This window comes from Notolepis coatsorum (assembly GCF_963971535.1).
Source record: "Notolepis coatsorum genome assembly, chromosome: 9".
In the NCBI taxonomy this organism is placed as follows: Eukaryota; Metazoa; Chordata; class Actinopteri; order Aulopiformes; family Paralepididae; genus Notolepis; species Notolepis coatsorum.
The window spans coordinates 53394950-53418244 of record NC_140173.1 but is presented as its reverse complement, the minus strand read 5'-3'; the positions used below and the strand labels follow the sequence as shown (position 1 = coordinate 53418244).

Below are 23295 nucleotides of genomic sequence, written 5' to 3'. Positions count from 1 at the left end.
TCTAAAAACGCACAGGGCCTCACATTTCTCCCAGGCGGCCCTGCCCTTATACTACTGCAGCCTAACGCCAGGCAATGTGGGACCCAAGACAACAATTGCCTGTGCACAGACACGCAACATGTTTATCATGTCGGCTGGACCCATAGCCCCACTACCCGACGCCAACCCAGATGGGAACACCGTTCAACAAACCCCGCCGGAACACAAGGTAAAATACCTGGCTAGGAACCTAGCCACGACCTACCCCGTTGTCAACCCATTTACCCGAAAAAGGTAAATAGAACTCAAAAAGCCCCACAACAGCTACCGACTGACCTTCATTGATGAACCGGGCAAGAGGCGGGAGAGTGACAACATCTCACGGCGGAGACATTAAAACAGCATAGCAATTAGCAGTAGTAATAGCATGCGGCAGTAGCGATAGCATGTAGCATAGCTTCAGATGTTTTAGCAGCACGCCCAAGACAGCTTGGAAACCGTTCCCTGCAGAGAACGTTCACCAAACCATCCTGCCCCCGGCGCCAACACACAACATGGTTGTGTTAACAAAACAAACCAGCATTACTAACACTAATACCCATGCCTGAAGACACAGGGCCTACCTGAGTACAAGCTGGCCCGACAGCCAGCCTTGTACAGCTGAACCTCGATGTGCAGTCATCAAACGAAGAACATCAACACAGGCCCGTCGTGTCGCCGAAAACATGCGTCGAAGATGCCAGGGGCCAGCAACCTCCGGTAAGCTTCCAACATTATTAATCTTCCTTAATCTTTTCATTCCGCTAGTCTCGTATGGTGCACGCATCCAATACGCTGGGACGAAAACAGAGGAAGGGTGTTTCATGACCAGAGTCATGGTTATATGGGTGGTGCCACCGTAAGGGGCGGGGCCCCATACAGGTGGGGTGCATGTGTTTTTTATTCGTGGGAGATACATTAAGTATCACAGGAGATAGAAGTATCTCGTAAGGCTCAGAGCGGGACGCGATGCAAATACGATATATAACTGAAGACTGGACTAAGTCACCCTTTGCTTCTCTCCAAATAAACGGGTAAACAGATGTGTGTTGTCAATGTCGGGAGCATAATATTCTGGCCAGAGAAGCCAGGAGGGAAATCACAGAGTAGCGATTAGAATTCCAGAACCTTGCCTGTGAATAAAACTGTCTGCTGCCTGAGCGTGAGGCGCATCACCCAGGCCAGGGCAGTGACGGGCACGAAGCCCACGTCCGTCCAGGACACAAATAAGATAAGATATTCCTTTATTGATCCGCTTTGGGAAATTCAGACATCATAGCAGCATGGGGGAGGTACAGTTAGTATAAGACATGGTACAGGTGACATAAGTATAGTACAGTGGAGGTAAAAAATAAAATAGAATAAAAAAGCAGTGTAAACAATATAACAAATCAATATGATTAACTCTGGACATATGGGCAACAAGGTGCGAGATGAGGGCATATTATGCCCTCAGTTATATTTGCCCTACAATAAATATATAAATATAAATAATCTAAATCGAATCTAAAAAAAAACGAAATGCTGGGCGCCAGGGTGGTGCATCACGTACAACACTGCGGTGCAACACGGCCATCCCAGCTTCGACTCCCGGACCCGGCGACCTTTGCCGAATGTCTTCCCCCATCTATCCTCCCATACTTTCTCTCTCTCTCTACTGGACTGCCTGGAAAAATAACTGAATAAAATATCTACCAAAAACATAAACAAATAAACGAAATGCTAAATATATGCAATATATAATCTAATAATCCAATAATCTAAATCTAGTCTATGCTAAATATATGATCTTGCTAAATCAGTCGCATTGAACACGTTACACAAATGGCTGACGGCTGAATGCAGACTCCTTGTAAACCTATAATATAAATCCTATATTTGAACTGATTATTTTGAATATAGTCGCAGTAATTTCACCAGACAGGCGCTAAGTGGTGACCTGGTACTTCCTCGACCGAGGACTAATCATTTAAAATCTACAGTGTGCTTTTTTTTCTTGTTTTAATTGTATTGCTAATTACATCCTGTATTTGTTGTGTTATTTTCTTGTCAGGACCCCAGGAAGACTAGTGGTCATTAATTTGACAGCTAATGGGGATCCTAATAAAACAAACAAACACACAGGGTTACAGTAGTCTATTTTCAATAAAAGAAAGGAGTTTCTCCTGAACCTTTGTACTCTAGACCATTCCTTCTTTGGTGAGATTCCCAGATCGATAGTCACTGCACTACAATTGCACTTCTAACAATCCTAAGGTTTTCAAAAAGGAACGCAAGGTTACTTCATTTAAAAAGAATAATAACTCTGAATGAGCCTCTGAGCTTTTGCATTACTGTAGAAGAGAGGAGGAAAGGTTATTAAGAGTGATGGCAGGCGAATGCCTCCAGCACCAACACGCGACTGCCCCTTCCTTACAAGGAGATAAGAAAATGATCAGTGATAACTTTTTTTTAAATTTTTTATCGCAAATCTCACGGCTTTGTTTTATGACCCTTCATAAAATTGTATAAGACGTGGAAGTCTAATTTCAAATGGATGAACCCTCCTTGTGTTTTCAATTACCGCTCCAATTTATAGTCTTATCTACCAAAGGACAGTCTCTCCTTCCTCATCCATATTAAACCTTTCATAACCTGTTAAAATATTTGCAATACATTAGCCCCAATATAATCCCATAATTTAGAAATGATCCGGTGGAAAATTAAAACCATAATTCTTATCTTTCCCTGCACATGGGACTAGCGATCTCATTTTAATATGCTATATTAACTTATGATTTCTCAGCCTTTTTGTGTTTTATTCACAAGATGACATGATTCACAGAGGATGGTACAAGTGCTAATTAAATGTCTTTGAGCAAGGAGAGAAAGAGCCTCGCACAGCCTGGAGGCTTTAAACCTACCTCTCTAAAAGGTGAGATGTGTTTCTGCATTCAAGGCCAAGTCTCCCTCCCGGTTCGCACTGGAGCAGACAAGAGGACTGATTGCAGGGTACAGGCCCAGTAATTTTCCATGTTGGATGGAACGACTCAAGATGAAGTGCAGCCAGAGAATTAGCCTCCAGCTCCTCAGCTGTGGATTTGAACCCCAATCTTTTCTCAGAATTGGAACATGGTCCAACCTTTTCCGATCTCCAAGCAGAACTCAACGTCACACAGCCTGGCGGTGAAACATCATTTAACCCTCTGCACAGTGAAAAAAATGCCTCAATCAGTCGTGGAAGACGTACACAGTTAACCCTTTCACTGCCAAAACGGTTAACCCTTTCACCACGACAATACCCAGAGGGTTAACCCTTTCACTGCCACACAACAGCCGGTTAACCCTTTCACCTTTAACCTTCTGTCGCGTGGCAGTGAAATGGTTAAGTAAAAGTAGAGATACCAAGATTAAATAGTACTCTGGCAAAAGTAAAAGTCCGTCATTAAAAATTCTACTCAAGTAAAAGTACCTATGTATTTTATATTTTGATATTAAGTATCAAAAGTAAAAGTACACATGTTACATGATGGTTTCCATCCTCAAACCATTGACCTCTAGAAGTTATGTTATAGTGGTATGTGGTCCAGTTATGCTGCTCTGATTAAGTCCTCTTGAAGTTGGCAGGCTTCAGATTTGAAAGTATATAATCTTCTTGTAGTGGAGTAAAAGTACAAAGTTCCCTCAAGTGCAATTACCTCAGACATATCTTTATAATTAGTGAAAATGCTTAGTTACATTCTACCCCTGGACATTACTCGCTGGCAAGGGTAAATCCACTGGGTGTTGAGTGGGCGAGGGAGTAGAGATAATCTGGAGGCTCACCTTGACCCGAGATGCAAAGCGTGCGTCTCTCCAACTGGCGGGTGCGGTGCCAAGTTGGAATACTGATTCAAATACATGGTTTTCCCAGAGGATTCCTAAGGGAAAGAAAGCAACCAAGTGCCAAAAACTATCGAGAGAGAAAGAGAGAGAGAGAGAGAGAGAGAGAGAGAGAGAGAGAGAGAGAGAGAGAGAGAGAGAAAATAGACAATATTACATGAATGTCGCTTTAAATTTCCTAGTTTCTTGTGTCAATAGCTTAACCATGAAAGCCACCATCTGCATTCTAAGTGGTAAACAAGCCAAACTCCAAGGACAGCAGTAGAGGTTACACAAATAACTTTAATTTCCATTTGACATTATTAAACAAACATGGGTCAAACACCATCCATTTCAATACATCTAAATAAAATAGTTTTAAACGTAATATTGGTACCTTATTACACAACAGTAATTCTTTGATTGACTTTGGATAAGACACTGAGGTCAATTAGTAAAAAAAAGAAAAAAAGGAAACATTAAAAAAGTGTGAGGTACCACAGTTACAACAACCTTGTGCTCCTTTATGCTAAACACGTTTTACTTTTCACAAGGGATACATTCTTATCTTGTAGCCTGCCATCCTTTGTCTACCACGCAGAACACAACAAACAGCAATGAGCAATCAGGTAAAGGGTTCTCTTTGACATAAAAACAAAACAAAAAAGAAACATGGAAAGTGAAGGTAAAGAACTTTAAAAGAACAAGACAGAATGAGGTAGGAGGACGAGCCGGAATGAGGACAAGACGGAATGAGGTAGGAGGATGATGGAATGAGGACAAGACAGAATGAGGTAGGAGGACGAGACAGAATGAGGACAAGACAGAATGAGGTAGGACGAGACAGAATGAGGACAAGACAGAATGAGGTAGGACGAGACAGAATGCAATAGGAGGACGAGATGGAATGAGAACAAGACAGAATGAGGTAGGAGGAAGAGCCGGAATGAGGACAAGACAGAATGAGGTAGGAGGACGAGACAGAATGAGGTAGGAGGACAAGACAGAATGAGGTAGGAGGACGAGACAGAATGAGGTAGGAGGACGAGACAGAATGAGGTAGGAGGACGAGACGGAATGAGGTAGGAGGACAAGACAGAATGAGGACAAGACAGAATGAGGTAGGAGGACGAGATAGAATGAGGACAAGACAGAATGAGGTAGGAGGACGAGACAGAATGAGGACAAGACAGAATGAGGTAGGAGGATGAGACGGAATGAGGACAAGACAGAATGAGGTAGGAGGATGAGACGGAATGAGGTAGGAGGACAAGACAGAATGAGGTAGGAGGACGAGACGGAATGAGGACAAGACAGAATGAGGTAGGAGGACGAGACGGAATGAGGTAGGAGGACGAGACGGAATGAGGTAGGAGGACAAGACAGAATGAGGTAGGAGGACGAGACGGAATGAGGTAGGAGGACAAGATGGAATGAGGTAGGAAGACGAGACGGAATGAGGTAGGAGGACGAGACGGAATGAGGACAAGACAGAATGAGGTAGGAGGACGAGACAGAATGAGGTAGGACGACAAGATGGAATGAGGACAAGACAGAATGAGGTAGGAGGACGAGACAGAATGAGGTAGGAGGACGAGACGGAATGAGGACAAGACAGAATGAGGTAGGAGGACGAGACAGAATGAGGTAGGAGGACGAGACAGAATGAGGTAGGAGGACGAGACAGAATGAGGACAAGACAGAATGAGGTAGGAGGACGAGACGGAATGAGGTAGGACGACAAGATGGAATGAGGTAGGAAGACGAGACAGAATGAGGACAAGACAGAATGAGGTAGGAGGATGAGACGGAATGAGGTAGGAAGACGAGACAGAATGAGGACAAGACAGAATGAGGTAGGAGGATGAGACGGAATGAGGACAAGACAGAATGAGGTAGGAGGATGAGACGGAATGAGGTAGGAGGACAAGACAGAATGAGGTAGGAGGACGAGACGGAATGAGGTAGGAGGACAAGATGGAATGAGGTAGGAAGACGAGACGGAATGAGGTAGGAGGACAAGATGGAATGAGGTAGGAAGACAAGATGGAATGAGGTAGGAAGACGAGACGGAATGAGGTAGGAGGACGAGACGGAATGAGGACAAGACAGAATGAGGTAGGAGGACGAGACGGAATGAGGTAGGACGACAAGATGGAATGAGGTAGGAAGACGAGACGGAATGAGGTAGGAGGACGAGACGGAATGAGGACAAGACAGAATGAGGTAGGAGGACGAGACGGAATGAGGTAGGAGAACAATGTAGATTCACTTTTTCAAGTAAAAATTTTATTGACATGGAACAGCTACATTTATATATTCAAAACAGAAATCTACAGATATATAAATTCAACATCACAATATAAATACTTACATTTGAGTCTATCCCATTGAAAATCATCTATAGTAAAAGCTATAGTACAGTATTCCTTTGTTGTTTCTTCTTGGAGCCTATACACTATAGAGGTTTACCACACACACACACACACTACTGTATATGACTCACCGTAGCATTTATGTAGTGGAATATTATAGAAATATATGGTAAATCACTATAGCATTCCTGTGGTTGAACCATAAACGCTATTATTTTCACAATAGTATTTCTATAGTAATCAGTGTGTACAGGGGGGAACCAACCACAGGAATACTATATAGTTTTAGTAGTTCATTTCCATAAGTATGATTATCTTTCAGCTGTCTGTCTGAGGTGCACTTGACTTTGTGTGTGTGTGTGTGTGTGTGTGTGTGTGTTCGTGTGTGTGTGTGTGTGTGTGTGTGTGGTTCCTGGCTGGGCTGTTCATTATTGGCTGTCCAGTCCTTGATCAGACATTTGACAAGTGATTAATCAGGAGGGCAGCCTCAGCAGAGCAGCTGAAAGTTAATTTCCACACTTCAGCCTGTGGAGATGAATTAGGAGCTTGCGTAGACGGGACAGCTACCCTCGCTGCCGTTTCAGGGTGACCCCTGCCCCCCACCAGGATCACATCCAGCCTGCTGGCTCCGCCCTTCGCTCTGCCGCTCCCATCGCCATCGCGTACCAGCACGAAGCGGATGTCCGAGCGACGGCGCAGGGTCACGTCCTGGAACGGGGGGGCGCGGCAGGGTACCGGGGGGACAGAGCGAGGATTGGGTTGGAACACAATGTTCTCCTGTACCAAGCCCAGGTGGGTGTCGGTGAGAAGAAGCTGGGCCAGCGGCTCGGGACGGGGGTTTGGGATGACGCACACGCTTACACTGGTGTACATCAACAGACGAACCTCCCCCATACTGGGCTTCACTTGGTCCATGTTCCCGTGCAGAAGGTAGACCAGGTCAGCCAGGGACTTCTGAAACTGGGAGCAGACCCTCGGACCTGCATCCGGCAGCAGGTCAGGGACACGGGCCTGCCAGTCCAGAGAGAGCCCCATCAGGTCTTCTTGGAGTAAAGGGTGCTGGGAGACCCCGCTGTCCCCGGGGGAGAGGACACCGAGCAGGGCACGGCAAAGCTCCCGAGTCAGCGTCTGGCTGTGGGTGTGGAGGCCCAGGATGCTCTCCGCCGCGGCGCACATCAGACGCAGGCTCTGGCCGCCCAGGCCCACCTGGACCTCCGTGAGCTGCAGCAGGGGGAGGTGGTGGAACAGCGCCGGGGGGTGCCCGGGATCATCACAGGTGAGCGCGTAGAGGCCGGTCTCCAGCAGGACGAGGAGGGCAGGGCGGGGCTGGGGGTGGCTGCACTTAGCCACGCTGAGCCAGTAGAGCGCCACCATCTTCTGGGAGGTGAACACCGATGGGGAGATGATGGACTGCAAGGAGGCCATCAACATGGGCAGGGGAAGGGACTGGAGGTTACGCAGGGCCTCTGGGAAATCGACCAGCCTCTGACAGAACATCGTCACGCCCTCACTCTCCTGCACCGTCACTGACCTCTCCTGTGATTCTAGGACCAGGGTCGTGGTCCGTTCTGAATGAGAGGCACAAGGGTTATTGTCTGTATAAAGTGGACAGGCCTGTGACTCACAGCTCTGCTTGTCCAATAACAGCGGCTCCTTGATCTCGTTCGGTGCTGGTTTAAAATTAAGAGCGTCAGTCGCATCCTGCTCTTGTGGAAACTCCAGTTCCCTTATGACACTCTCATTCTCTTCTTGGATCGGGTCCCGTGGCAACTCTGTGACCTTGGCGGTGTTTGGTGCCAGGGGCAAGGGCAGTGCCGCGTCTGGACCGAGGAGAGCTTGTACAGTCCTAGCCACCTGCTCCGAGTCAAGATCCCGAGTTAGCTCCATCTGGATGTACTGTATGAGCGGCAACTCCTTCACCATGGAGAACACCCGACTATCTGTGACCAGGGAGAAGACTTTGCTCTCTTTGACCAGGGAGAAGACCGGGCTGTCTTTCACCACAGACAGAAGCTGGCTGTCCTTCACCACAGACAGAAGCTGGCTCTCCCTGACCAGAGATGCCACGTGACAGGACAAGCGGGCCCCGGTAGTCTGCAGCCCTTCCTCCCTGACCTGCTGCAGCATGCTCGGGGAGCGCCGCAGGAGACGCCCCGCGCCCTGGAACATCACGGACACGGTGCTGACCATGGAGCCCAGCCTGGAGCTTTGTTCGACAACCGCCTCTCTCTCGCCGTCCCGCTGGATGTCCTCCAACGCCCCGGATCCATCAATCACTCTGCGGCTGAGTTGGCCTTCCGTGACAACAGCATCCTCCTCCGGTGGACAGCGGGCTGCCTGGCTGCTGTGCGTCTGTGTGGAGAGGAGGGGAGAGTGAGTGTCAGCCTGTGGGAGGACCGACCTGGTGCTGGGTTCCTCCAGTCCTCTGCAGGTGGGACACACTGCCTAATGAGGTCCCATCAGAGCCCGGGACACCCGTTGTAGCAGTCAGCTTGTCTCTCGTTAGCATCCCCACCCCCCCCGGCCCCACGCCACATCCATCAACCAGGCCCAGGACGGCGGTCTGCTGGAGCCTGGCATCCCCCCCAGGCCACACCTCTCTCCCTCCCTGACAACACTCAATCCGAGCCCCACTCTCCGCTCCCCCTCTGCAGACTCTCAGAAACCAGGCCTGGCCCTGATTTATGAGGCTGGCCCCTCTCCTGCTCCTGGCCATCCCTGGTGCTTCTCCCACCCCGCAGAGCGTTGAGCCCCACCCAGCAGGACATCTCCCAGGTATGACCTCATTTTTAGAGTAAGACGAGTGTGACGGAAAGAGAGAGAAGAACAAACAAATATCTTAATTCTTTCCATGCGTCTTCAAAGTAACTCAATAATCCTGGTTACTTATCTACTACTCTACAGTAGGCAAGAAATAATTAACAACTGTGTGCTGAGAAATAGAAGAAAAAAAGGCTCTCCTTTTTATAAAAATAAATAAATAAAATCATCTTTTTATTCTATGCAAATGCATCAAAGCACTCACACAGGCAAATTGAGTGAGGAACAAAATGTATAAATATGAATGTGCTGGAAGTACAATCTCCTTAGACAAAATGACTTATCTTCTTTGAGGTGGGCCACAAAACCCAGCAGGAGAGTGTAATAGGTTTGAAATATGTGCATAATAAAAACAAACAAAACAGGCTGAAGGAGAAGACATTTCATGCTTCATAAGAATCTGCGTTGAGCCTGGCTGGAAGGGAAGAGCAGCTATTGACTTTTGCTCCGCTTTGTAAAGACAAGATGGAACTAGTACTGCAGGTAAAGACAAGAGGGAACTAGTACTGCAGGTAAAGACAAGAGGGAACTAGTACTGCAGGTAAAGACAAGAGGGAACTAGTACTGCAGGTAAAGACAGAGGGAACTAGTACTGCAGGTAAAGACAGAGGGAACTAGTACTGCAGGTAAAGACAAGAGGGAACTAGTACTGCAGGTAAAGACAGAGGGAACTAGTACTGCAGGTAAAGACAGGGGGGAACTAGTACTGCAGGTAAAGACAGATGGGAACTAGTACTGCAGGTAAAGACAGAGGGGAACTAGTACTGCAGGTAAAGACAGGGGAACTAGTACTGCAGGTAAAGACAGGGGGAACTAGTACTGCAGGTAAAGACAGAGGGAACTAGTACTGCAGGTTAAGACAGAGGGAACTAGTACTGCAGGTAAAGACAGAGGGAACTAGTACTGCAGGTAAAGCCAAGAGGGAACTAGTACTGCAGGTAAAGACAAGAGTGAACTAGTACTGGAGGTAAAGACAAGATGGAACTAGTACTGCAGGTAAAGACAGGGGAACTAGTACTGCAGGTAAAGACAGGGGGAACTAGTACTGCAGGTAAAGACAGAGGGAACTAGTACTGCAGGTTAAGACAGAGGGAACTAGTACTGCAGGTAAAGACAGAGGGAACTAGTACTGCAGGTAAAGCCAAGAGGGAACTAGTACTGCAGGTAAAGACAAGAGGGAACTAGTACTGCAGGTAAAGACAAGAGGGAACTAGTACTGCAGGTAAAGACAAGAGGGAACTAGTACTGCAGGTAAAGACAAGAGGGAACTAGTACTGCAGGTAAAGCCAAGAGGGAACTAGTACTGCAGGTAAAGACAAGAGGGAACTAGTACTGCAAGTAAAGCCAAGAAGGAACTAGTACTGCAGGTAAAGCCAAGAGGGAACTAGTACTGCAGGTAAAGACAAGAGGGAACTAGTACTGCAGGTAAAGACAAGAGGGAACTAGTACTGCAAGTAAAGCCAAGAGGGAACTAGTACTGCAGGTAAAGACAAGAGGGAACTAGTACTGCAAGTAAAGCCAAGAAGGAACTAGTACTGCAAGTAAAGCCAAGAGGGAACTAGTACTGCAGGTAAAGACAAGAGGGAACTAGTACTGCAGGTAAAGACAAGAGGGAACTAGTACTGCAGGTAAAGACAAGAGTGAACTAGTACTGCAGGTAAAGACAAGAGGGAACTAGTACTGCAGGTAAAGACAAGAGGGAACTAGTACTGCAGGTAAAGACAAGAGTGAACTAGCACTGCAGGTAAAGACAAGAGTGAACTAGTACTGCAGGTAAAGACAAGATGGAACTAGTACTGCAGGTAAAGACAAGAGGGAACTAGTACTGCAGGTAAAGACAAGAGGGAACTAGTACTGCAGGTAAAGACAAGAGGGAACTAGTACTGCAGGTAAAGACAAGAGGGAACTAGTACTGCAGGTAAAGACAAGAGGGAACTAGTACTGCAGGTAAAGACAAGAGGGAACTAGTACTGCAGGTAAAGACAGAGGGAACTAGTACTGCAGGTAAAGACAAGAGTGAACTAGTACTGCAGGTAAAGACAGAGGGGAACTAGTACTGCAGGTAAAGACAGGGGAACTAGTACTGCAGGTAAAGACAGGGGGAACTAGTACTGCAGGTAAAGACAGAGGGAACTAGTACTGCAGGTAAAGACAGAGGGAACTAGTACTGCAGGTAAAGACAGAGGGAACTAGTACTGCAGGTAAAGACAGAGGGAACTAGTACTGCAGGTAAAGACAGGGGGAACTAGTACTGCAGGTAAAGACAGGGGGAACTAGTACTGCAGGTAAAGACAGAGGGAACTAGTACTGCAGGTAAATACAGAGGGAACTAGTACTGCAGGTAAAGACAGAGGGAACTACTGTAGTACTGCAGGTAAAGAGAGGGGGAACTAGTACTGCAGGTAAAGACAGAGGGGAACTAGTACTGCAGGTAAAGACAAGATGGAACTAGTACTGCAGGTAAAGACAAGATGGAACTAGTACTGCCGGTAAAGACAGAGGGGAACTAGTACTGCATGTAAGGACAAGATGGAACTAGTACTGCAGGTAAAGACTAGATGGAACTAGTACTGCAGGTAAATACAAGATGGAACTAGTACTGCAGGTAAAGACAGGGGGGAACTAGTACTGCAGGTAAAGACAAGAGGGAACTAGTACTGCAGGTAAAGACAGAGGGGAACTAGTACTGCAGGTAAAGACAGAGGGAACTAGTACTGGAGGTAAAGACAAGAGGGGAACTAGTACTGCAGGTAAAGACAAGAGGGAACTAGTACTGGAGGTAAAGACAGAGGGGAACTAGTACTGCAGGGCTCTACCCTAACCTTTTTCACTAGGGGCACAGGTGCTCCTAAATGAAAAAAATTAGGAGCACACAAAGAAATTTAGGAGCACCCACAAATATTTAGGAGCACAGTGAAAATATGTCAAGTAACAGAGTTTTTTTTTTTTTTTTTTTAATAAATGTATATTTGTACTGTGCGTGCATGTGCAAACGGGACACATCTGTGCAATAGCACATACCACCAAAGTCACTGGCCCACTGTGTGCGTGTGTGTGTATCATCTGCGTGTGCAAACGGGAATGGGACAGACATTTGAACTATTAATTAAGTGATTAATGCCTACTATGGCAAAGTTGTAGCCAACAACTAGGCCTAATAAGAAAGGCAGTGATATTGAACAAAAAGGAGACACTGGCTTTACAACCAGGGCCATCAGTAGAGGGGGGAGCTATATTGCTCTTTTAGAAAAATAATCCTTTCAGGGTTGCCTATTGAAATACTGTACACCTCCAGTACAGTAGTTTGCGTGTCAGGTAGACCATTGATTGACAGTCGATTCTGCCAATTACGACGTCACACCGTTGCACTCTGGCCGTCCGGCGCTGCAGCTGGACCCTATTGCCACACCGCTTGCACTCTGGCCGTCCGGCGCTACAGCTGGACCCATTGCCCACCTCTGCGGTTGATAACGCTAGCCAAGTTAGCTGTACACACATACACAGTGGGCCAGTTCAGTTGTAGGGGTGTAACAATGCATCGCAATGCATCGATCCTACTTTGCAATATTTACAAAACATGACATTGTTTTCGAACTCTAGCCATGGGGAAATGTTTAGCCAATTCACGTTAAATTTGTATGTCTTCCCTCCGGCTCCAGTGGGTGTAGCTTCGCTAGCTACAGTGGCTACATTGGGTGCTACAGTGGGTGTAGCCTCGCTAGCTTGGCCAACTTCGCTAGCATGCTGGCTAGCGTCAGTATCTTGGTTAACGTTAACGTTAACCATCACCTCTGTAACATGAGCTGCCTCGCCTGACTTCTCATTCTCCGGTATCTTTTGCGCAAAATAAAAATGAATGGGCTTCGACATGGCTGTATTATTGTTTGACTCAGACAGTGACGCAGCCGCTGATCATTACTTTGGTTTCCAGTCGCGTGACCACAGGAAACTACTGTGATTGGAACGTTTATGCGGCTGTGAACTGTGGGACTTGTAGTTTTTTAACGATTCTCGCAGCGGAGAAAAAAAAGGACGAATGAGAGGCTGTACTCTGCACTCGCTGGCCCCACTCGCACGCCGTGCGAGTACTTGATTTTGCATGTTCGCACGCACATATTTTTAGGGGCATATGCGAGCAATATGGTCGCACTGTAGAGCCCTGTACTGCAGGTAAAGACGAGATGGAACTAGTACTGCAGGTAAAGACAAGATGGAACTAGTACTGCAGGTAAAGACAGAGGGGAACTAGTACTGCAGGTAAAGACAAGAGTGAACTAGTACTGCAGGTAAAGACAAGAGTGAACTAGTACTGCAGGTAAAGACAAGAGTGAACTAGTACTGCAGGTAAAGACAAGAGTGAACTAGTACTGCAGGTAAAGACAAGATGGAACTAGTACTGCAGGTAAAGACAGAGGGGAACTAGTACTGCAGGTAAAGACAGAGGGGAACTAGTACTGCAGGTAAAGATGGGGGGAACTAGTACTGCATGTAAAGACAGAGGGGAACTAGTACTGCAGGTAAAGACACGATGAAATTAGTATTGCAGGTAAAGACAAGATGGAACTAGTACTGCAGGTAAAAACAAGATGGAACTAGTACTGCAGGTAAAGACAAGATGGAACTAGTACTGCAGGTAAAGACAGAGGGGAACTAGTGCTGCAGGTAAAGACAAGATGGAACTAGTACTGCAGGTAAAGACAGAGGGGAACTAGTACTGCAGGTAAAGACAGAGGGAACTAGTACTGCAGGTAAAGACAAGATGTAACTAGTACTGCAGGTAAAGACAGAGGGGAACTAGTACTGCAGGTAAAGACAGGGGGGAACTAGTACTGCAGGTAAATACAGATAACTAGTACTGCAGGTAAAGACAGAAGGGAACTAGTACTGCAGGTGCCATTGGTAAATGCGCAGCATACCAGACAGCGCGCCGTAATAATAGAAACTTGGGATTTACACAATACATCTCTTACCTTCATTCAAATCCGTAAACAATACAACCGACCTTCACACTTTGAAAAACTGCCCACGGTTTTCATGAGGATTTATGGATATCTATTATATCCAACTAAGAGTGCGTATGTGACCTAGTTGCGTGCGTGTGTGTGCGTGTGTGTGTGCGTGCGTCCATGCGTGCGTGTCGTGTATACACACCATCATATGGGTCTCCGGTGAGGCAGACAGCACAGAGCTGCTTGGCAGTCTGGAGTCAGCGTTCACCGTGGCTGGCAAATCCATCCTGCTGAAATAGGAGGCAGTAAAGACAGAGGATTGAAATAATACATTGTTCTTCTATAAGGGAAAATAAAGGGGGGGGGGGGGGGGGTGTCTTAATGATATGAGGGGGTGGGCACTGGGCAACTGGGTTTATATTCTGATACACAGCTACCAGGCTCTTTGTTTTCAAAAGCAATTTCATTATTTGTGGTGGTGTGACACTAGAGACTTCAAACTGTTTGCAGGCGAGAGACAAGACTTAAAAAATTAAAACGCGTCCACCCCGTTCCCTCTTACCTCCTCCTCATTCACAAAACCATCTATTAGATTTGAATAGCAAACAGTCCAAATGGCTGCATGAGATTATAGAGCCATCCAACTATCTGTGAAATTAAATGGAATCTGTGCATGTAGATTTGAGGATTTACAGACAATATAACCGCCACTTAATGGGATGGAAAAGACAGAAACCACAATATTCAACTTTGGAACATTTCCGACAGCAAACAGCAGCTTTGTTTGGGGGGGTATTAGAGCAGGTTGAGGAGAAGCAGGGTCCTTCAACCAGGGCGCACAGAGCGGCTCTTCGGTCTGATTAGAGGATTTCTCCTCGGATCCAGCGATCAATACAAAACGATGTCCAGCACTCTGCTCTGCTTACCTGTTCTGCTCACGCAGCCCTTAGAGAAAGTGGTGCCCGTCCACTCGCAGGACTTGAATGTGATTCAAGTTGTACTGGGTGTAGAACGGATCTGGCATGGAACCCATAACATGCCCAGCAAGGCCGTGACTGACTAAATCAAAGCCAACCACCAACTACTCTGCTCTACCAGTCACTGCTGCACATTACACTGTCTGAAGGTGCCAGTCTTTTCTTTGTGTGTCTGCATGCTCTGATGATGGTCTATCTTTTGTTTTGCATGTCTGCATGCTCTGATGATGGTCTATATTTTGTGTTGCATGTCTGCATGCTTTGATGATGCCCCCCTGAACTATTTTTTTTTATTTTTAAAGTTAAACACAAAATCGACTAGAGCAGTGATTCCCAACCTGGGGTCCGCGGACCCCTGGGGGTCCGCCAGGGGGCGCAGGGGGTCCGCCAGACCACAGATGATTTGAGTTTTTTTTTTTTTTATCATCAGAAGCATGAATAGTCTCTCCACTACAATAAAAAAATAAAGATAAATAAATAAACATCTAGACATGATTTTTGAATGTTAACAGTAGGCTACCGGGTAGCCGCTAAAACGCGAATCAGTTGACTGTATCACTTTCTGTAGCTAGCCTAGCACGCTAGTTAACTTTCTCGGCTCGTCTGCAGTCAGCCGCCAGAGGCGAAAATGTGTGACAAGCGAAAAGGAGATGATGGCAGCTCATCTGCAAAAAAAGTTAGGACCTACAGCAATCGCGAAAATTACATCACCATGGGCTTCACTGAGGGACCAGACAAACGACCTGAGTGTGTGATTTGTGGAGAAAAGTTGGCAAACTCGAGCCTGAAGCCCAGCAAGCTGAAGAGACATCAGGCGTCTAAGCACCCAGAAACCGTTGGGAAGGATCCAGACTTTTTTCGGAGGAAAGAACAGTCTCTCAAGGCGAACAAGCCTGTTGATGTTAGAGTAGCGTGGAGCAGGGGTGGCAGTGATTTACAGAAGGCTACCGAAGCCTCCTTTGAGTGTTCGCTTTTAATTGCAAAAGCAAAGAAACCGCACAATATTGGCGAGCAGCTCATCAAACCAGCCTGCATCAAAATGGTTTAGAAACTGTGCGGCCCACAGGTGGCGGATAAACTAAAATCAGTACCACTCTCGAACAATGTAGTGAAATACCGAATTGATAAGATGTCAAGTGATTGCGAGCAGCAGCTGTCAGAAAAGCTTAGAAAGGGTCCATTTGCCATACAACTTGATGAAACTACAACTGACGAGGCTGTGCTCATCGTTTATGTGCAATATATTGAAAATGAGGATCTGAAGCAGGACATTCTCATGTCAGTCAACCTTACTACCACCACTCGAGGTGAGGATATTTTTACTGCAGTGGATTCTTACTTCATTCAACATAAATGCAAACCGTTCACCATTAGGGCCTGATTTGAGAGGATGAATACAGGATTTGAATATTGGCCAAAATTTTTAAATACATAAGGTGCAAGATTAGATTTGTTGATTGAAGGCACAAGTCAAAGAAGCATAGTGGGTCTAATTATGATGCATATGCCTGTGTATAAGCAGTTTGTTATTAAAATGACAAAAAAAAGGTATTAAACCCAGCTAGGACAGATTCTCTCTGCTACTGATTGGAATTTCCTGTCTCATATTTAGTTTAATTTGTTGCATTGATTTGTTCCATAAATGCAAACCGTTCACCATTAGGGCCTGATTTGAGAGGATGAATACAGCATTTGAATATTGGCCAAACATTTTGAAATGCATATGGTGCAAGATGAGATTTGTTGATTGAAGGCACAAGTCAAAGAAGCATAGTGGGTCTAATTGTGATGCATATGCCTGTGTATAAGCAGTTTGTTATTAAAATGAAAAAAAAAAAAAGTATTTTATGGTATCTTATTAGGAGGGGGTCCGCGAATTTCATCAGAGATGTTTGGGGGTCCCTGGGGGGAAAAAGGTTGGGAACCACTGGACTAGAGCATACATTTGAGCCATCAAAGAAATGAAGCAAAAGTGGTTACCTGTAGAAAATAAAAAAATATACTGGATTACTATTATGACTACTACCACTGCCAATACTGTACTGATACATCCCTATTGGCAAACTTTATTTAAAAAAAAAATATTTAAAATTTATAATAATAAAAAAAAAAATGTATTAATAAAAAATGTTTGGTTCATTATAAAACTGTGGTGGGACCAATCAGACTGTGGCGGGTAATTAATGGGAAACACTGTGCATGTCTGCATGCTCTGATGATGGTCTATATTTTGTGTTGCATGTCTGCAAGCTCTGATGGTCTAAGGACAGAGTAGTGCACAGATTCTCTTCCATCATTGGAGTCTGAATAGGTTGCATCCTGTTGCACCAGGTTTGGGCGTGAAGATATAATGGAAGTTCTGAAAGGTTCCATTCAGCAGGTCAGGTTTTGCTGGTAGACGAGTTAAAAGTCGACAGAGTGTTGTGTTTGAAAAATGTCAGTTTTGTTAACCAGTATCTGTGCAATACTGATCCTTTTTTGTAGATTTTTATTGGTTTATTGGACGAGCCCGGCAGAGAGGAAGGATGGGAGAAGATATGGGGGATGACATGCGGCAAAGGTCGCCGGGTCCGGGAGTCGAACCCGGGATGGCCGCGTTGCACTGCAGTGCGTTAAGTGGTGCGCCACCTTGGCGTCCCGAGACCAACCTTTTGAAGTGCTCCGATTGTAGTCCCTTCGGGTTCGCCGTCATCTCGGCAACCTTGGCTTCATCGTCATCACCATTAACACGCCGTGCATCTCCCCCGGTAGGCCCACTGCTCGCTCCCTCTCCCCCGGTAGGCCCACTGCTCGCTCCCTCTCCCCCGGTAGGCCCACTGCTCGCTCCCTCTCCCCCGGTAGGCCCACTGCTCGCTCCCTCTCCCCCGGTAGGCCCACTGCTCACTCCCTCAGGGACTCCTCTCTGCTGCAGGAGGTTCTGGAGTAGTCTTTCAACATCTTGGTCGTCCCTCTGCAGGCTCTCATGGACCCGTTGCCACTCCTCCTGCTGCCTGCACACACACACACAAATCCATTGTTCAATATAAAAGAATTAACTAAATAACATCCCAATAAATGTTATAGCAATGTCTAAATAAAGCTAGAATAAATAAGTGATATTCCATAATAATTGTTATGAGTCCGGTGTGCATTTCGTAATGAGAAACCTCTCACTACCCCCGATTTTCAAAGTGTTCCAGTTCCTCAGCCAGTTTTTTCTTTTTCAAACTCCAACCAGGACAAAGGATGAAGAGCAGAGACAAAGTGGTAATAGGCAGCACCCTATATAGAAGAGGACGGTGCCAGAAGACAACCGTCACAGTAGACAAAAAAACAAAAAAACGCTTTCAGACCCTAGTTCTCCAGGTGAATTCAGTCTAACAGCAGCTCATATGGGCCTCAGTGGCAAAGCAGCTGCCAAGACGGGTGACCTTTGGCCAAACGTTGTTATTAACGTTGTCATTTTCAAAAAAGGTCTCGGCTCCTAATAACAGCCCGTTTTTCTTTTCGTCAGCGGAGGCAGATTGCTCAAAATGCCATCCGACCTTTGGGGCGAGAGGTCGCGTGTACCGAGAGGGTTGTCAGAGGAGGGGACCTTGAACAACTGAAAGGATGAACATTATTAAAAAGGTGCGCGGGTCGAACTGCCAGCCTGCCCCCGTCCTCTACTGGGAGCCCCTCTGTGCCCTGAGTCTGGGTCGTATCATCTTTGACGGGGTCCGCGTCCGCCTCGCCGGTTCGTTTAATGAAGGCTGAATTAAACATGTTGATCCAGTGGTAGCCATGGTAACGAATGGTAATGGTTTGAGCGTGCAGTCACACTCTCGCATGCCACTTGCCGAGGGTATTCAAGGTGAGCGTTTCAAACAAAACGAACCACTTTGAGAGCAGACATGTAGGTGTAGCATTTTGAAGGGCCCCAGGTTTAAATAAAGGAATCCAATTAACGCCTCTTGGTTTATACACTAAGAAAAAAAAGAAAAAAATCCCACACAGTGCAGCCTCGTACATGCAACTTCACAAATCAACACTTTCAAAAGGGATTTTTGTTAGACTTTGGGTGCATATATAACCTTTTTTGATGACATACAGGCAACGAGGGTAAGCTACGCTAGCGAGTCGGCTAGTTTTGACATCAAAATGAGAACATTTACAAGACTGAAATTGACATTCCTGATATTTAAGCAGTTGAATGGTGTGCACATAATGACTGATGTTTAGTTTTAAATTACATTTACATTTGTATGTGAAAGTAACCGGTAAGTAAATCTACTTTGATGCAACTGACATCTCTGAATCAGCGACGGGGACTTTTGTTCTGACTGAGCAGCGACAGAGGGTCAGTTTGTGTTGATACCACGTCGGGACACTGATTGCCATTTTGAATTCATTTTCTTCATCAATTTATTACTCGCACCGCTTCAGCTTGCCGCTAATATAATTGGGCAAAAGAAGCGATCAAACCCTGGCCGTCTCAGACCCACTCCTATCCCGGTCATCAAGGAGAACCTGCTTTTTCTCAGTCCTTGCCCCACAATGGTGGAATGAACTACCCACCCCAGTTAGGACAGCCGAAACCCGTCCAATCTTTCGTCGTCGACTAAAGACGCACTTCTTCAACCATTATCTGAAAAAATTATAATCTAACCCTAACTAACCTTACCGTCATGCACTTGTCCTAATAAACGAACCTACACTGTAGCACTCAACATAGGGTGACCATATTCTGATTTCCAAAAAAGAGGACATGCTGGCCCCAGCCTCGAGATATAATGATACTTTGCACAATCGAAGCGGGCATGGCCACCTTCATTTCACTATGTCTTGTGTATGTACTGTACTGTATGTGATGAATAAACCTCTTGAATCTCTACTCAAAGTTTACTCAAAGATGCCTTTATTGTTTTAACCTCTTAACATGCACCCAGAAAAGCGGCAATTTTTTCTTTTTTTGTATTTTCTTTTTTTATAATTTTTTAAACAAACACATAAACAAACATGACAACACACGATAAGATACACAAGCATTAGTTGACAGTGCACATCCAATGAAATCACATTTTAGTTAATTGTCATATATAGGATATACCCTTAATACCTGTTATCTAAAAACCTACACACATATGCTCCAGCTCGTACCCCCCCCCCCCCTCCCGGACCCCCCATTGGATAATCCATCCATTTTCCCTCGCTCCTAACCAGACATTACCATTATATGCTAGCTTTTATTTTCTCCACCACTTCTAACCACAATGTCATTTTGGATTCATTGAGACCCAAAATTCTTGCTGTAGATATTTCTTGATAGATCACATCGAGATATGTAATAATCCAGACCTTTCGGCAAATTTTTTCCGGTTGGAACCATCGTGATGCTATCAGCTTTTTAGCCACTGTGATACCCGATAAAACCAATCTCTTTAGCTGTGGATGTACTGCACACTCAAAAACATCATTCAGCAGTAATACAGAGGGGTGTACACTGTACAGGTATATTCCAAGTTACGAGATTTGATAATTGCTGGGTCACCTCTTTCCAGAATATCTTAACTGGTGGGCAGTCCCAGTACATGTGCATAAATGTCCCCTCGTCCCCATTTGTACATAAAGAGCATTTGGAGTCTTGTATAAGACCCATTTTTTTTCAGTCTTATAGGAGTCAAGTATGTCCTGTGAATATAGTTAAGATTGATTTGTTGATGGTCCGGGTTCCTTGATGTGAGTCGAACATTTGCCCAGGCTTCTTGCCAATCAAAATCACTTTCCAGGTCTGGTATATCCCTCCTCCAGACGGAGTCTAGGTGGAGGGTTTCATATGAGGATGTTAGTAATTGATGATAAAAATCTGAAACAAAACCTCTTGATGTCTCTCTTTCATAGAAGAATTTGTGGTATCTGTGGTGTTCAATTGGTTTCGTTAATGGAACACCTTGAGTCTTCAAACATAACAATAACTGCAAGTAAAAAAGATGTGTGGACTTGGTGAGATTAAATTTCTTCTGTATTTCTTCATAACTACAGAAACCCTGTTTGTTAAAAACATCCCCTAATGAGTGTATGCCTTGCTTTTCCCATATAGGGAATCTTATAGGTCGTTTTCCAATCAAGAGTGCATTGTTATTGAATAAGGGAGTATGATTGTGCCATTTATGTGGGTTAGGATATTTTTTTTGTGTTTCACGCCATATCCGGATCGCATGAGTAATTATGGGGCCAAATTTCCGTTCACAATGCTTGATTGGTAGTTTAGTGTATGCTATGTCCTTCAGTCTATGTGGGGCTACTATGTTTTCTTCTAATTTTCTCCAGGATACTAATGCTTGGGGATCAAACCATGTTGTCAATGGTCTTAATGTGTACGACTTAAAATAGTGGAAAAAATCTGGAAATGCCATGCCACCGTCTGCTTTATTTCTCTGTGCAGTGGATCTTTTTATACGTGGTGGTTTGTTATTCCAAATAAATTTGTATGTGGAGGAGTGTAATCTTTTCCAGTAACCCTCTGGAGGGGGTAACGGTAGCATTGAACTGAAGAAGTTGATTCTAGGTAGTACGTCCATCTTAACTTGATATCCGTGCCTGTACTGAGTTTTTAAGTTTTGCCCACCTATCAAGGTCATCTTTGATTTTGTTTTGGATTTTTGTGTAATTGTGCTTCACCGTTTGTCTTATGGTGGGGAATATTTCCACTCCCAAGCATCTAAAATGTTTTACTATAGGTATCTCTCCTGGGAGGGTTATATCTTTTTTTGCAGGGGTGTTAAGTGGAAGGAAAGCCGACTTCGGCCAATTTATCTTGAATCCCAATAAATCTCCAAAGTTCTCAATCAACTTGAGCAGATGAGGCAGTGTGGTGTTGGGGTTTTGCATGAACAATATTATGTCGTCCGCATATAAACTAATTTTATGTTGTGTGCCCTTGATTACGATTGGTTGTATGGATTGGGATTGTCTTATATATTGTGCTAAAGGTTCTAATGATAGATCGAATAGTCCGGGACTAAGAGGGCAACCCTGTCTAGCTGAGCGTGATACCGGAAATATTCCGGAGGTGATTATACCTGTAGTAATCATGGCTGATGGGTCTTTGTATACTACTTTAATCAATGAAACCTTTACCTAACCCCATCTTCTCTAATACTGCCCATAGATACGACCATTCCAGCCTGTCAAAAGCTTTCATTGCATCCAGGGACAGCATCGCCTTAGGTATGGTGTCGTCCTTGTCGGCATCTAGTACGTGCAGTATTCGTCTTATGTTATCAGTGATCAGGCGGCCTCTTATGAAGCCAGTTTGGTCCGGATGAACTAAAGACGTCATATGCTTTTGTAATCTGATGGCTAATACCTTAGAGTACAGTTTGATATCGGTTCCGAGGAGGCTTAAGGGTCTGTAACTACCGCACTCGGTGGGGTCTTTGTCTTTTTTGAGAAGGACTGTTATGAGTGCAATATTGTCGTTTTTATGGAACTTCCCCTCCTTGACTGAGTATAAGATCATATTTAGTAATAAGGGTCCAATTATGTCCCAACAAGAAAGGTAAATTTCTGGTGGGATACCGTCTCTTCCAGGAGCCTTACCACTTTGCATTTCGGATATGGCCTTCTTGAGTTCCTCTAGTGTGATCGGTGTTTCTAACTGTTTAGCGTCATCCTCTGAAAGTTTAGGGAGAATAATTTGATTAAGATATGTGTCCATTTTGTTTTGATCGAAGGTCGTTTCTGATTTATATAAGTCGGAGTAGAATTCTTTGAATGTATCGTTTATTTTTTCAGGGTCTGTTTCAAGTACTTGTTGTGCTCTAATGGTAGTTATATCTGCAAATTTTGCATTAATTCTTAATCGCATGGCTAATAGGTGACTAGGTTTAGAACCTTGGGAGTACTGCTGTTGTCTTGTGCTACGTATTTGTATTTCCGATTGTTGTCTGTATATGGCATTGATCTCTTTTTTTAGTACCTTAACTTGATTTTCTAGTCGAGTTGAGTTGTTGTATTTTAAAGAATTAAATAACGTTGAGTAAAGCGTTTCCAGTTCAGCCAGTTTTGTGCATCGATTCTTGCGCATTTTGGAGGAAAAGCCATCAGTGAAATCCTTGATCGTTCCCTTTACCGACATCCATATTATTCTGGGGTCTTGCACCGAGTTTGCATTCTCCCGTAGGAATACTATAAGAGCTTCTTTGAGTTGTGTAATGAATTCCTTGTTATTAAGCAGCATCGAGTTAAATCGCCATCTTGGGGCTCGGGAAGATAGTATACCAAATGTTCCTTTTAGGAGTAAATAACAGTGATCTGATAGTGCATTGGGTATCATTTCCACTTCATAGTTATCAA

General features: G+C 45.0%; 1 protein-coding gene across 1 annotated transcript in view; it reads right to left on the bottom strand.

The window, feature by feature from the left end:
- Nucleotides 1-23295, bottom strand: part of kif16bb (kinesin family member 16Bb) — a gene marked incomplete at both ends in the record, with an annotated part of 181183 nt that overhangs the window by 33500 nt on the left and 124388 nt on the right. The window contains 2 exons of the mRNA XM_084321873.1: nt 6801-8658; nt 17628-17969. Coding sequence (XP_084177999.1) covers nt 6801-8658; nt 17628-17969 — 2200 coding nt within the window. The remainder of the gene's footprint in view (nt 1-6800; nt 8659-17627; nt 17970-23295) is intronic.